General features: G+C 45.7%; 1 protein-coding gene across 2 annotated transcripts in view; it reads right to left on the bottom strand.

Moving 5' to 3' along the window:
• Positions 1–8: 8 nt before the first annotated feature.
• Positions 9–14,559, bottom strand: part of SUMF1 (sulfatase modifying factor 1) — a 63,500-nt gene continuing 48,949 nt past the window's right edge. For both annotated transcript variants that reach the window (XM_090022089.1, XM_090022091.1), the window contains one exon: positions 9–3,770. In XM_090022089.1, coding sequence (XP_089878215.1) covers positions 3,660–3,770 — 111 coding nt within the window. In that variant the 3' untranslated portion in view covers positions 9–3,659. The remainder of the gene's footprint in view (positions 3,771–14,559) is intronic.

Genomic DNA, 14,559 nt, shown 5'->3' with positions numbered 1-14,559 from the left:
AACTAGAGTCTGTTGGCTGCACAAGCCCTTGATTTATTTGCTCTCCTCAATTTGACCTCAGCCTTTTCATAACCTTTCTGCATACAATACAAGCTGCCCCATCTCAGATACAGATAAATGAACTGTTCCATAAACCAAATGTGACATGTTATTTTTCTACTTATGAGGACAACTGTTTGTTTGATTTAGAACTGAAACATGACTCGATAGTGATAAAGGGCAAAGGGAATTTGGACACTTTTCCTGCTGATTGTCTCCAGCAGCCAAGCGTATGGCCTTCTGCCTTACCCTTGCCCCATTTTATAAATGAGGTCTAGCTTTGGTTACGGAGAACTGCTGATGAAGTGTGCAGCCAGTTTTCAAGCCCTTCAAGAAGAATAATGTTCTTTTATGGCCCCGAGAGAAGGGCTGGGGTGGGGGAGAAAGGGAAAAGAAGAGCTCACCCCCATTTCAGGTTCTGATTCAAGTCCCATCACAAAAGTTTCCTCCTTTCAAAAGTAGAGGCTCTTAAACAGTTAAACTCCATAATTAAGGTCCAATCCTACAAGAGTTTGGAACAGATGGACCTCGGTCTCCTTTGGGAACGACATGGACTTTAGTGGGCCTTCACTTGGGCTGCTCACAAAGTACGGGCATTTTCAAACCCACAGCACTCGCATCCATTAGCGTTATAAGACTGATCCCTACTTAAACAAAGATTCAGCACAGCATTGAAACACATGCTTTGTTAAGCAGTTGTTTATGTTATGAGGGAATTGCTGAATTGGATTGGGGCACTGATAACTGATTTACAACTAGGAGGTACCCCTATATAAATCAGTTGCTTATTGGATCGGCAGCAATGAAAGGAAAATTACCATTTATCAACAACTGGCTTTTTTTGGCCAGAGTAGCCAATAATGTCACTGATGAATAGTGTGGGGCATGCTCATAGCCACAGGAATGCAACCCAGCTTGGAGAACAGCATTTGGCTGGTAAATCTGTCAGGGGGTGGGAAATGGGAAGAGGGAAGGGGTGTAGGGGAAATCCAAGCTTCCAGAGAGGGAGTGGGGCAGCAGCTGCTCAGCCAGGGCAGCAAATGGGTCCATAACACCAGAAGCAGGACAGAGTTGCAGGCAGCTTGTCTGGGGAGTGAGTGGCTCCCTGCTGCTACATACACGCCTAATGGAGGCATGGAGGGCATGTGCCCCCCCAGATGTGTGCGGGGCGAGGGCAGGCTGCCTGCTTTGGGCTCGAGGCCAGGGCTGTATTCAGGGCAGGCAGCAGTAGCACTCGGAGGGGTGGCTACAGGAAATTTGGGGGTGGCTGTAGCCCACCCTGTAGCCACCTCTTCCAGAGCCACTGCCACTTCCCTTGAGCAGAGCCCTGGCCCAGCCCCGCCACCAGAAAGAAGCTGGCGTAGTCCCTGCCCCCAAGTATGCAGCAGGCAGCCCACTCTTGCCCTGCATGCAGATCCAGGGTCAGATCTGCACACAGATCCCCATTCCTCCCCCAGGGGTGCATACAGCAGCAGGGAGCGGCCCCCCTTCCAGCTCAGTCCTTCTTCCAGACCCAGGTACCCAATTACTGCCTTGGCTGGGCATTGCTTGCCCCTGCCCCAGGTTACTGTATTTTTAGTATCAAAAAAAAGGAGGACACCTGTGAGGAGAGGGCTATATGGTTAGGGAGGTAGTAATATGCTTGTGCCCTGCCTTTGCCCTTCACTCCCAAGCTCCATCCCCCCCCCCCCCTTGCTGGTGTCCTGCAGCCCCTGCCCCTCACTCTGGACCCATGTAGAACTAATTAAAATTGACATAACAAAAGCTTTCATAACTAGTGTTTCCACTCATGGAGATGCAAGTCTGACACTCCCCATTAGCATCCAAGCATTGTTGAAAGACACCATCATGAAAGCAAGAATTCCAAGGTCTAAATTAGGGCTCAGCAATGTATTCCAGTGGCAAGTAGGAATGACCCAACTCAGTCAAAGGCAGGCTAGGACACAGACACTGCCTCTTTTCCCCATCCCCCAGATGAAGTGCAGCTTGGGTGAAGGCACCTACCACCAAAGGCCCTACTACAATGGCCAGATCCAAGGACTCCAAGCCAGGTGAGTTGTATGCGGCTAGTCCTCGGAAAGGGATTGGGCCCTGCCCTGCACTGCATCTACCCAGCTCGGATCAGGCTGTGCGCCACCGTGCACACGATCTAGTGCTTGGGGCTACAACCCATGCACTCCACAGACCAGATAACACGGTGCTTGGGGACAGATCTGGTCTGCTGTCAGTGGCTGAGCATGCCTGCTGGAGACCCAATCTCAAGGGATTGTCAGATTCAGGTTAAGAGCCTTAATCTCAATATTCATCACACAGGATGCAATTTGGGTAGCCTGGAAGTTAAGAGCAAAGAACAGATTAGAAAGTCTCTAAAGTCTCTTTTTAAATGCAGCTTTTTAAAACAACTTTCCATTTCAGTTCAAGAATCCTCCAACAATTTGTCACTCAAGCAGTTATTCACCATCATAGATAATTAAGAAGTTACAATAGAAAAGTTTAAATGGTATCAGCGCCCTCCAAAAACAAGCGTAGGCAATACGTGGTAGGAAGTAAAAAAACTCCAGTGCATTTTTATCATGACAACTCTCTAGCACAGGGGTCGGCAATGTTTTTGGGCAAAGTGCCAAGAAACACCCGCAACCTTGATTTAAGATGTTGGTGTGCCAGGGTCAGATGGCGAGGAGCCATGAGGGGCCCAATCCTTGTGGCAGCACAGCCTCAGCCCCTTTCCCACCATCTGTCCCAAGGTGTGTGCATGCCAAGCAAAATGCCTTTATGTGCCATAGTCTGGCACCCATGCCCTGGGTTGCCTACCCTTGCTCTACCAAAGGAAAAAGGATTGAACCTTTACTTGCATGTCCACATAATACATTAATCAGTCTGTAGCCTAGAAACAAGCAACATCTAGAAAGGCCTTTTCTGGAAAGGCTGTTCAGGGACAACAGCCAAATTTTGCATTTTATACTGGATATTTAAAATCCACAAAAAACCCCCTACATATTGCCAATATAGGGTAATCTATAGAATGGCGCTATTGAACTGCTCTGTCTTTCATCGCTGGATATAATTGACAGTGTTTCCAGTTTTACTTGAGATGCCATATACAGGCTAAATTCTAGCTTTTCTTTTACCCAGAATGTGTTAACCTCTAATTTTAGGGCCTTGTCAAAAAGGATTAGATAAATTTAAGAAAGTCCACCAACCAATTTATTCAGTAAAGATCTTCTCTATAGAAAGTATTTAAAATAGTATCTGAAACAAAATTAGCCTTTGTAAAAAGCACCAAGCAAAGTTCTGTTCAGTTTTATGCTGGTGTAAGTCTGCAACAGTCCCACCCTTCAATCAAGAGCATTTCCTCCCTATTTTAATTAACACGATTTAGAGGTAAATGCAACCCCAACTTCTCCAAAGATAAATGGAATGACTGTCCCCTACTGGCTTTGACTCATTCTGGAAAGTGGTTCTTCCAATAATTTTCTCTTCTCACACCCCAATTTCTTCTCCAGTCTTGGTGGTCACCGATTACCAAAGAGCCTTCTCAGCAGACTGGAACTGCACCAAAGTCCTCTTGGTGAAGGGACATTTTGTAGCCACAGAGAGCTGAACAGTTCCAAATTTGGTCATTACAAGTCATCTGGCAGGGTATCTGCTGCACAACGAAATCCCAGGTTTGAAGCTGAGCTGTCTGGAGTGTTCTGGCTGCGGGCTGCGCAGCGATACCTGTAGCAATAGGACTAGAAGATGAGAGAAAAAACAGAACATAAATTAACCCAGTAACTCAAGGAATACAAGCCATAACAAGAGCTGGTTAAGACCATGATCACCCTAGATCACTTCAGTTGTTGGTCAAGGTGTGATCTGTACTACTGAATAACAGACTCAGATATCATACTGATGTCAGCAAGTTAGAAAACCCTACTCGAGAAAAGAGAAGCTCAAGGAAAAACTATTGTAGTAGTTTTCTGAACACTTTTCTACCCCTTTAATCTGTCCTCCTCTCTCCTGCTGCCTTCCCTCCAGTCATTTGTGTTTTACTCAAGTTCTTACATTTGGTGAAGGCCTGCTCCGAGTTTTGTAATAAGGTGTTTCTAGGCTACTACTGGCTGTGTTCATAAAATGCTATCTTCCCTGTGTGCTGAAAATGAAAGAAAATCTGTAAGCTATTTGGACATTATTCATTGCTACAGAAACGCATTGTGTTTTAGTAGATGCTTCCTACAGATTAGAGTTTAATGAAAGAGTGCTATCAACTTGTAAAAGATTACAAGCCAGAAGACTGGAATAGGAAGAGAGCATGTTTTTCTACTTAGAGTTTGGGGGTTGTGTTGGTTCCCCTCCCCACCCTCCCCCCTTTTTTTTTATTAATTGGAAGCACCAATTAAAAGCAGAAAAATGCACTAGAAGTAAACCGAGGAAAACTGCACAAGTAGCATAGTTTCTAGCTTACCAATAATTGTGGCCGTGTGTAGACAAAACAAGGGGCATGTGTGCACAACACTTTAAAGCAGGCTAAATGCTTTTGCACTGCTTTAATGGTGTTGGCGTTTGCACAGGTTGGCAGCGTATAACGCATCAATTGCGGCCACTCTAGCAAATTTGGCGGCATAATGTGTCTTAAGTGCCTTGGGGTGCAGCAAACTAAAACTCCGAGGAGTTTTGGTTTAGCTGCCCCTACAGCTGCGGAGCGAAGCACGGGGCTCTGTGCAGCTCAGGGGCTCTGCAGGAAGCCCTGCAGGCAGCCTGGCAGCAGCCCAAGGCAGGCTCCACCCAAGAAAAGCAGTGAGCCTGATTTCCACCCACCCCCTCCCCCGAGCTTGCCTGCCTGAGCTGTGCTGGGGCCCAGTGCTTCCCTCTGCAGCTGCAGTGCCGCCCAGGACGGTCCGAGCTGGGTGCCTGCAGACAGGTGCTGTGGAGGGGAGGGGGGGCACCGCTGCTATGGAGGAAAGCACCAGCTCCCACCCCCACAGTCTAGGGACCGCTCCACCCACCAGCAGCTCACCCTCCCCTCTGCACCACTGAAGAGGCAGGTAAGTGTGGCAGGTGTGTGCACAACACAGGGGTTTTAGAAGGGCCCTAAATTGAAGGGGTGTTTTTAGAAACCTGCTGCTTCAATTTAAGGGTCCCCCATTTCATCTACACATGCCCTGTGGAACAAAAAAGGATTGTAAATGCTGGCTGCAACTTAAAACTGCATATAGAGTTGTTGTCCATATCAAAAGGACACTGTGCTGTATTTCTTATACTTCTGTATTTAAGTTAAGTTTTCTCCCCCATGGCAGGTAACAGTTTGTATAGCAATCTATATTCTCTCTAAAAAAAAAAAAAAAAGGAAATGCTGCATCTCAAAACCAAATTTGTTGTGATGTGTTCTTTACACTTGTGTTAAAAGGAGTCCTTTACCCTTACATTACCAGGCCTCTTATAGTGGGAAGCATTGGACTCCCATTTATTCAGGACAAGAAAAACCACCAAAAAAAGCGTGGCCCATTTTCCAAGATTAGACCATCACATTTCCTCCTCTTAAGACTGAAGCTATTGCAGACTTTGTAACTCCCAGTGGGCTTTCAGTCTGGACTGGAATGAGAGGTCACTCAACATCAAAACTCGAATCTTATGCAAAGATTTTTATAGATCGAACCGATAACAGTTCTCACCCCACCACGCACTTTCTGGAGCTGACTGACATGGCTAATAAGGACCATGTTATACTTTATCTTATCATTTAGTAGCTTAGACATTAAAACAACTACAAAAGGACCAGCTAACTGGGGGGAAAAAAGGAAAGTGGAGAAACTGATGAACCAAGTCCATTCATTAGAAAGTTTGCCAGAAGGGCCAACTAGCTTTTACACACCACTAAGGAACATCACAACAGTTTTGCACTCACTTTGCCAATTTGGGGGCAAGGCATCTTCAAATCCTAACAGCCTTGGAAAGAAAAAGATACCAACATCTAGAAGAACCCTACTGAAAATGTCTTACATAAGAAGAGAAACTGAACTGAAGGGGAGATGAACACTGGTCTCTTCCTGTAGCTATCTTGTTAAAAGATAAGCAGGCTCCAATATGGTCTGTGTTAGTAACTATAAAAGCAACCAAGTCACTGGTTGGTGACTCAACCGCCTCACATGTTCCTGACGAGCGATTATCTTGCACTGACAGTTTCCTCTGGCTCACGGGCCTGATTGCAGAGTGGACTGCAATTATGCAGCAGTTACCCTTTTGGAAATTAAGGAAGAAGGAGTGATCATTTAAATTGTCCCTCAAACATGGGAAGCACTGGAGCATTATCCACCCATTGCCTCTTGCTGCCCAACCATGGCTCGGTGCAGCGAGTGAGGTCCACCGGTGAGGAAGCCTCCAAACCTTCCATTGCTCATGTCCCGACTAGTGCACACGGGCTTGGCAAAGAAGAGACAGACTGCTGTACAAACAGTCTTGAGTCACTGGTTTGTCTAAACTCCAACTCACAGCGATGTGTGAGCTTATCACTTATCACTGTTAGTCAGCCTAACAGAAGAGGTCAAATTTGACTCATGTTCATCTCCCTTATCAAGGATAGATGGCCTCTGGTTTAACAGAATGGGATGGGAAGCTGCTCAGAGATTACTCAGAAAATAACAACAAAATTCATGATTTAGCCATTCACTGCAGATACCCGATTTGCAAAAAAACCGATTGCTGCTGGTTCTCTAAAAAGGAAAGGAAAAAAAACCCCAACCATTAGCAATTAGGATAACAATTTGTTTGAATAACTGAGGGGATTTTATTACAGTAGCATTCAGAATCTGAGCATAGCAGTACTGAATGAGACGAAATCTGCTTCACTTCAGTTTCACAAGAAAAATGTAGGTCCTTGAGAAAGATTTAGTTTTGCTTCTGCATCAAATCCACTTATTGGACTTTGCATCTTGTTCCTTTTCCAAGAATGAAATCACTAAAGGCATAATTAGAGCTGCACAGCCACAATGTTAACCTTGGGACTAGCAAAGAGTTATTTGTAAAATGTAGGTCAGTACAAGAATTAGAGTTTTTATCTACTTCCTACAAAGCAGACTGGCTCCTCCATTTTAGAAAGCGTCTCTGAAGTGACAGAATTGTTCCAAAGCCATCTGCAGAAAGCAGAGATAACTGGCTCTGCTTTTATATGCACTTAAACAGTAGGATAGAGTTTCTCCACTTCTCCCTTTTATCACTCAAAGCGAGTGATAGCATTTTAAATTAATGAAGTGCACCTTAATATTGAGGAGCTGAGGACTCTGCATCTACAAACTGTACCATATTTAAGACATTTCGTAGTTCCCCTTTGCTGTTCAAGATCTTACTAACAATTATACATATTGCACTTAAAGCGCGAGTAGCTGGCAAAGTTTCAAAATGACACCACCGACCTTCCTTTACTCTCCGACTTCCAGATTGGTGGTGATGTGGGCGTCTGAGAAAGTGGACTCAATGCAACCTATGACCTCAGCCTGGGAATCTAGGAATAAAGAAGCTTTTGTATTCAGGCTCTATATTACCAATGGAAACAAAAAGGTCCCACAACTGGAGTTTAATCTGATGTACGAGCTAGAACAAAGCTTCAAACAGCCCTCACTTTCTAACAGGGGCAAGAAGATTAATCTTGCATTGTATTCTACTGGCCCATAGGCCACAGGTGCCAGTCATGAAATTAGCACCTTTGATCACTGATTTCCAGATGTTATTTTTGTAGCTCCAAGTTGAAATCTAGTTTCTCTACCAACTGGTGAGAGTCACAAGAAGCACAGGAGAGGGGACAGTTTGTTTTCTACTCCTCTGTAGTCATTTCAGTTGTAGAGTGCATTTCCCGGGCTTGTGGGCTGAAGTACTGGGTTGCACTGTGTAACCAAGCTTCAGTATAGCTCCCCCCCCCGCTGTGCAGAGACAGATCTCCAGCGTTTGCTTTTGCCAACTTTACTGTGCCTCCATTTAAGGAGAAATTCAAGCAACGGTTCTTCACTAGATCCCAGACACCAATACAACCTATGAAGCCCGAGAACAGTTTTGGCCCCAAGGGGAAAAAAAAAAAAAAAAGATATGGTATGCCATAACTGCAGTGGCCATGCCTGGTGCAGAAGGCTCAGTGCAAGCTATGCCACTAACTGGGATTCAGCATCTAGTACTAGATTTTACTAAACTAACAGCTTTGAGGGGGGGAAAAAAATAAAGCACTTTTCAGAATGGTGCGTGCACATATGCACACAGAAAAAACAATTTAAATGGGGTTCAAAAAGGCATCCGATGAAAGAGCCCTTGTGCTACTAGTCCCCGATTTATTTAGAGTCTTGATACACAGCCTACCTTTATCACCTAAAAAGGTAGACTCAGGAGGCTTTAAAGTGGGTCACGTTATTCATCAGTAAAGGGAAAAAAAAACCGAACTATTCCAGTGTTAATTTAATCAAAACTGCTAATTAACATCTGACATTGCATTCTCTACACTGATTTTCTTCTTGGGTGAAATTAATCTCAGTGTGGGAAATTTAATTTAATTATGAGGATGACTTAGCAGCTGCAGGCCTTAAAAGGAGAGGAACTGAACAGTATCAGATTTTCATGTAAAGAGCCACAACAGGGGCACATTTTTGCAGGGCAATGCAAGCAGAGTTCAGAGCTTAGCTTTCCTTCATACCAATAGCCTGCCAACACCACCTCCGTGCATCTCTGGGAGTATACCAATGGCACAGGGAGGGGCAGCTGGTCAAACTCCCCAGAAGTAATTTAAATTCTTCATCAGCAGCCAAGTTGAGAGCTTTCTTTCAGGAATTTCTCTCCAATCACCCTATACTTTCTAGGTCAAGAGTTGCCCTCAGACTGAAAGTTATATCTCTACCTTCTGTTCTTTTAAAGGACCATCCAAGAAGCTAGTTTTGTCCATGTCAGTATTATCTTTTGCATTAGATGGCATGTTGAGAGTAGTCATTTCTACCCAAAGAATATATTCAAGTAGTGTTTTTTGTGCTGTTTATCAAAAACCTTAAAACTTTTAGAACATCCTACTAGGAAAGGGTTCAATTCCATAAACACAGAAGCAAGCTGCCTCTGTTTGTATTAGATGGCTCCCAATAGCTCTCAGCAGCTATTCAGGATGAATGCAATACAAACACATTCATTATAATACAGGGCGGTGACCAGATTTCTGCATGTTTGACATCTTAATCCCACATCTTTATTTATAAGCTTTCCCTGCGTGGCATTTTCTACAGGCCAGGCCAGATGTTTTCCTGAAAGCCTTCATGAACTCCAACATTTGAGTTGCTTCAATAACATGCTTTTTTTATATATATAAAAACTAATTCACTTTGTAGGAAGAGTTCAAGAGTTTAAATTACTGGTTTTAATTCAGCTGGGACAGAGTTTTGTAGCATACAGAGTAATAAGTATTGTTCTAATGTTTTCAACTTAAATTTGAAAAATAAAAAAGGGGGGAGGAAGATCGCTGCTGAAGCATCAGCCTAGATAAGAAAATGTCTGTAGAATAAGGAAAAAAAAAAATCACTAGATGAATGGCAATAAATACAAGCACAGAACTCTAGCAGGGGGGTGCAAATTCAGAGTACTGTATTTTTTCACATACAAGATGCACTTTCCCCCAAAAAACAGCTGCCGGAGAAATCAGAGTGTACATGATATTGAAGAAATATGGCATGAGCAGGTTCTGCCACTAGCTTCCCCTGCCAGGAGCCTCTGACCTCCCCCACACTTAGCAGTGGTATCAGAGATGCCAGGGCAGGGTTTAAAGTTCCCAGCTAGGGAAACCCTCAAATCCAGAGATGCCAATCAGCCGATTGTCAGCTACAGCCCAGACAGCCCCAGATTACAAACTGGACCTAGGGCTGTCTGGGCCAGGACTGACAGCCAGCTGATGTCTGCCCAAACAGCCCCAGGTGAACCAAATCTAGGACTGTCTGGGGTTGGGGTCAACAATCAGTCGATTGTCAACCATGGTCGCTGGACAGCCCCAGGTCTCAGACCAGACTGGAGCTGGCACTGTCCATGCGAGGGGCTGTCCATAATGACACGGCAGGAAATGCAACTGCTGGGATCAGCTATTAGCATGCCATAATTAAATGAAGATGTGCCAGGGACTCCAGTTACCTACCACAAAGAAAGATGTTGTTTTCTCCTTCACTCTGCCTTTCAACAAAAGTTCCATATTATATGTGAGAAAATACAGTACCCAGTGTTATGGACTGGAATACATGGGGCAGTTCTTGCACAATAAACAAGGGGACAGGATTACACTACAAAGTTGGCAGATGCTTGGGGTATGTCCGGATGGCTCAGAGTGGATAAGCCCTTCACTAGCATGGAAACAAAGCCACACACATCACTTCACTAAATGGAGCTATCCTGCTTCTGAGGCTAGTGCACAGTGCTGTGTTGGGCCAGAGATGTATTCTGAGCACACGTTAAGGGCTTGAACAGAGTGACAGAGTACAGAGTCGCTAACGTGGCATCAAATGCTCAACTGAGCCTACTGCGAACTAACCCCTTTATGTAGGCGAGACATTTATTTAGCACGAAGACAGAGGTTAAGTTCAGTTTGGAAACCGAAAATTCACTGCACTGAAAGCGCTCACAGCAAATTATATTAATGTGACATGGGACAAGTTAGTCTTTGGGGAGGAAAGCTGACTACAAAAAAGCTGAAAGCTGAAGGCTTACTGCTCAGACTAATCATCTTCCCAAGCCCAGGAAATCTGGAAGTCTCTCTGAACATCTTTCGGTTCTATTATTACTTCCAACCATCTCAAAGCTTTTCTAGTTTTGTTCCTGGTAAGAAAATTATACATTTCATTAGCTTTAGTCATCATTGGGGCCCATCTGCTTCCTTCGCTCTTCTTCCAGTTCTATGCCACCAAAGGACCATTTTTTCCCCCCCCCCCGTCTCTCTTTATGAATCACCACAGAGGAAACCTTTTGAACCCATTCATCTCTACAGGCAATATAAGACCTCAAACCAAATACTGACCAAGCGTTTGCTCCACCAGCATGCTTGCAGTCAAGACAGTTAGTTACTGGAGGTGTGGCCTGCTCAGGGTTACACTCAAGTTTTTTTCCTACTAATACTGCACAGTTGACAGTACACTTCCCTATGACCTTGGTGAGTTTGACTCCCATAGTAGAAATTAGATCTGAATCAGTGACAAGGCAGCAAAGTCCTGGGGAAGGGGCTTAGAGCAGAATTGGGGGGGTGGAAATGAAACTGCTACACTGCCAGTAAGACTACAGTCAGGATGAAACTCAACTCCTCTCACCGCTAACTCACCGGAAGCAACCTCAAGATGAGATGCTCTTTGTAAAGTACAAGGGATAATATTGATTGATATTTCCAATTTCCTCTCGTGTAGGCTCTCAACATCCACCGCTGCACACGAGCTACTGTGAATCTCAGTGACCTCTTACATAATTTAGTTGTGCTTTCTCCATACACAATCCCTGCATCATCCTGATCTAATACAACGGTCTTGAGATAACTAGCATACATGGTAAAACTATGCCCCAGTCCCACCCTCTTGGGGGCTGTGCGTGTCACCTCCCCACCTGGTAGCAGACTTTTCAACTAATTGGACAAATGCAGTTCAAAGACAATTTAGGACCTTTTTTTAATGTTGTGCTTCTTGGGGGAAAGGGATAGGGTTTATGCATTTCAGGGGACTGCCGCAGACCCCACGTAAGAGAACGGATGTGTGCTTGGTAGGGACACTGGAGCGGGATAGGGGGAAATCTGTTGCAGGAGGCAGAGGAATGGAGGTAGGTGGGCAGGGTGTAGGAAGAGGTTTTGTAGAAGTACATGAACAGAGGTTGAGTAGCACCATTGGAAAGGTCCAGATGGTTTGCTCCAATGGGGAACAAGGGAGAAAGAAGGATTGGGTGAAGGTTGAATATTAAGATTGGGGAGTTTGCTGTTGTTTCTTATCTTTGGGGGTGTCTTCAGAAAGGCTCAGAATGATGTACCTTATTAAGACAGAAGGTTTAGTTTCCCTCATCTGCCTGAGGATTTGAACCCACACCTCTCCCACTCAGGATAATGAACGTGAGCCTGCAACACGACCATGCGGTTAGTAAAGCGACCAAAACGCTGGCTTGCATCCATAGATGCTTCTCAAGCAAATCCCAGGACATCATTCTCCCCTTGTACTCGGCCTTGGTGAGGCTGCAGCTGAAGTACTGCATCCAGTTTTGGGCTCCACAATTCAAAAAGGATGTGGAGAAGCTTGAGAGAGTCCAGAAGAGACCCACGCGCATGATCAGAGGTCAGGAAAACAGATCTTACGATGACAGGCTGAAAGCCATGGGGCTCTTTACCCTGGAAAAGCATAGGCTCAGGGGTGATCTGATGGCCACCTCTAAGTTCATCAGGGGTGACCACCAGGATCTGGGGGAATGTCTGCTCACCAGAGCGCCCCAAGGGATGACAAGGTTGAACAGTTATAAACTACTGCGAGACTCTTCCTTATGTCCAGCCTGAAACAATTTTTTTTTTTTTTTTTTTACTGTCTGAGCCCCCTAGGTCTGGAACAGTCTGCCATCAGAGGTGGCTCAAGCACCTACACTGAACACCTTCAAGAGCAAACTGGATGTTTATCTTGCTGGGATCCTATGAACCCAGCTGACTTCCTGCCCTTCAGGTGGGGGGCTGCGCTCCATCTTCCGAGGTCCCTTCCAGCCCTAATGTCTATGAAAGCTATGAAGTGCCCTAAAACCACAGGCTATATTAGGCTCGGAGTTTTCCCAGCTTTAAAATTTTTTCTGACATTCACTAGAAAAAAGGAAGACAAATTCCCATATCCCATCTTCACGGATGAGTGTCTAAACTCCAAGATAGTTTTCCAATCTTAATGTCCAAGTATTTAGTATCAAGTGAAAAACTTTTACAATAAGCCATCTATATCATATCAAAGACGTATTAGAAGTTACACTAATTCTGGTTTAAAGCCCAGTCCTAGGTTGATGGAATATGACGTCACTGGGATAACGGAGACCTGGTGGGACTCCACCCATGACCGGACCACGGGGATAGAGGGCTATACCCTATACAGGAGGGATCGTGTTGACAAAAGGGGCGGGGGTGTAGCTCTCTATGTGAAGGAAAGCTACATGTCCCTGCAAGCTGATGTTGGCGACTGGCATGGACAGCTAGAGACCCTCTGGGTAAAAATTCGTGGGGAATTCGGCACAGGGGACACAACGGTGGGAGTCTACTACAGACCTCCCACTCAAAGTCCCGAGCTTGACCAGGAGTTCGCCCGGGAACTGACTGAGGCCGCTTGCTCCAGGACCTTGGTTGTCATGGGTGACTTCAATTACCCGGACATCTCCTGGGAAGATCACTCAGCTAAATCTGAGCGGGCGCAAAGCTCTCTCTCGTGCGTGGATGACCTCTACCCGACTCAAGAAGTCTATGGGCCAACAAGAGGCAAAGCGCTGCTTGACCTGGTACTGGCTACAGGGGACGACCTAATCGGCGACCTAGTGATGGATGGGAAGTTGGGTGACAGCGACCACGAGCTGATCACCTTCACCATCTGCCATAAAGCTGGCAAGTCAGTCAGCAACACAGAAGTCCTTGACTTCAGAAAAGCCGACTTTGATAAGCTCAAGAGGCTTGTCGGTCAGGCCCTCAGGGACCATGACCCCAGGGAGATGGGAGTTCAAGAAGAGTGGTTGCTTCTCAAGGAAGCGATCCTCAGTGCACAAGCTAAATCTATTCCAACACGGAGGAAAGGCAGCAAGAAGGCACAGCAGCCCCCCCTGGCTCTCCAGAGACCTAGCGGACCTACTGTGGCTAAAAAGGAAAGCCTACAAAAGGATGGAGGATGGGATTCACCTCCAAGGAGGATTACTCCGCACTGGTCCGGTCCTGCAGGGACCAAGCCAGGAAAGCCTTGTACTTGGCCTTGGTGAGGCCGCAGCTGGAGTACTGCGTCCAGTTTTGGGCTCCACAATTCAAAAAGGATGTGGAGAAGCTTGAGAGAGTCCAGAGGAGAGCCACGCGCATGATCAGAGGTCAGGAAAACAGATCTTACGATGACAGGCTGAGAGCCATGGGACTCTTTAGCCTGGAAAAGCGCAGGCTCAGGGGTGATCTGATGGCCACCTATAAGTTTATCAGGGGTGACCACCAGGATCTGGGGGAACATCTGTTCACCAGAGCGCCCCAAGGGATGACGAGGTCGAACGGTCACAAACTCCTGCAAGACCGTTTCAGGCTGGACATAAGGAAGAATTTCTTTACTGTCCGAGCCCCCAAGGTCTGGAACAGTCTGCCGGCGGAGGTGGTTCAAGCACCTACACTGAACACCTTCAAGAGTAAATTGGATGCTTATCTTGCTGGGATCCTATGACCCCAGCTGACTTCCTGCCCTTTGGGCAGGGGGCTGGACTCGATGATCTCCCGAGGTCCCTTCCAGCCCTAACGTCTATGAAACTGTGGAATTTTCTCCCCCTCCTCCCTTCATGCATGTTAAAATTTCTTTCTTCCTCTAGAACAGAATA

Source organism: Crocodylus siamensis, chromosome 11, assembly GCF_052110815.1.
Source record: "Crocodylus siamensis isolate JL-2025a chromosome 11, ASM5211081v1, whole genome shotgun sequence".
NCBI lineage: Eukaryota > Metazoa > Chordata > Crocodylia > Crocodylidae > Crocodylus > Crocodylus siamensis.
The sequence above is the reverse complement of the archived record's forward strand: the minus strand, read 5'-3'. Positions and strand labels throughout refer to the sequence as shown.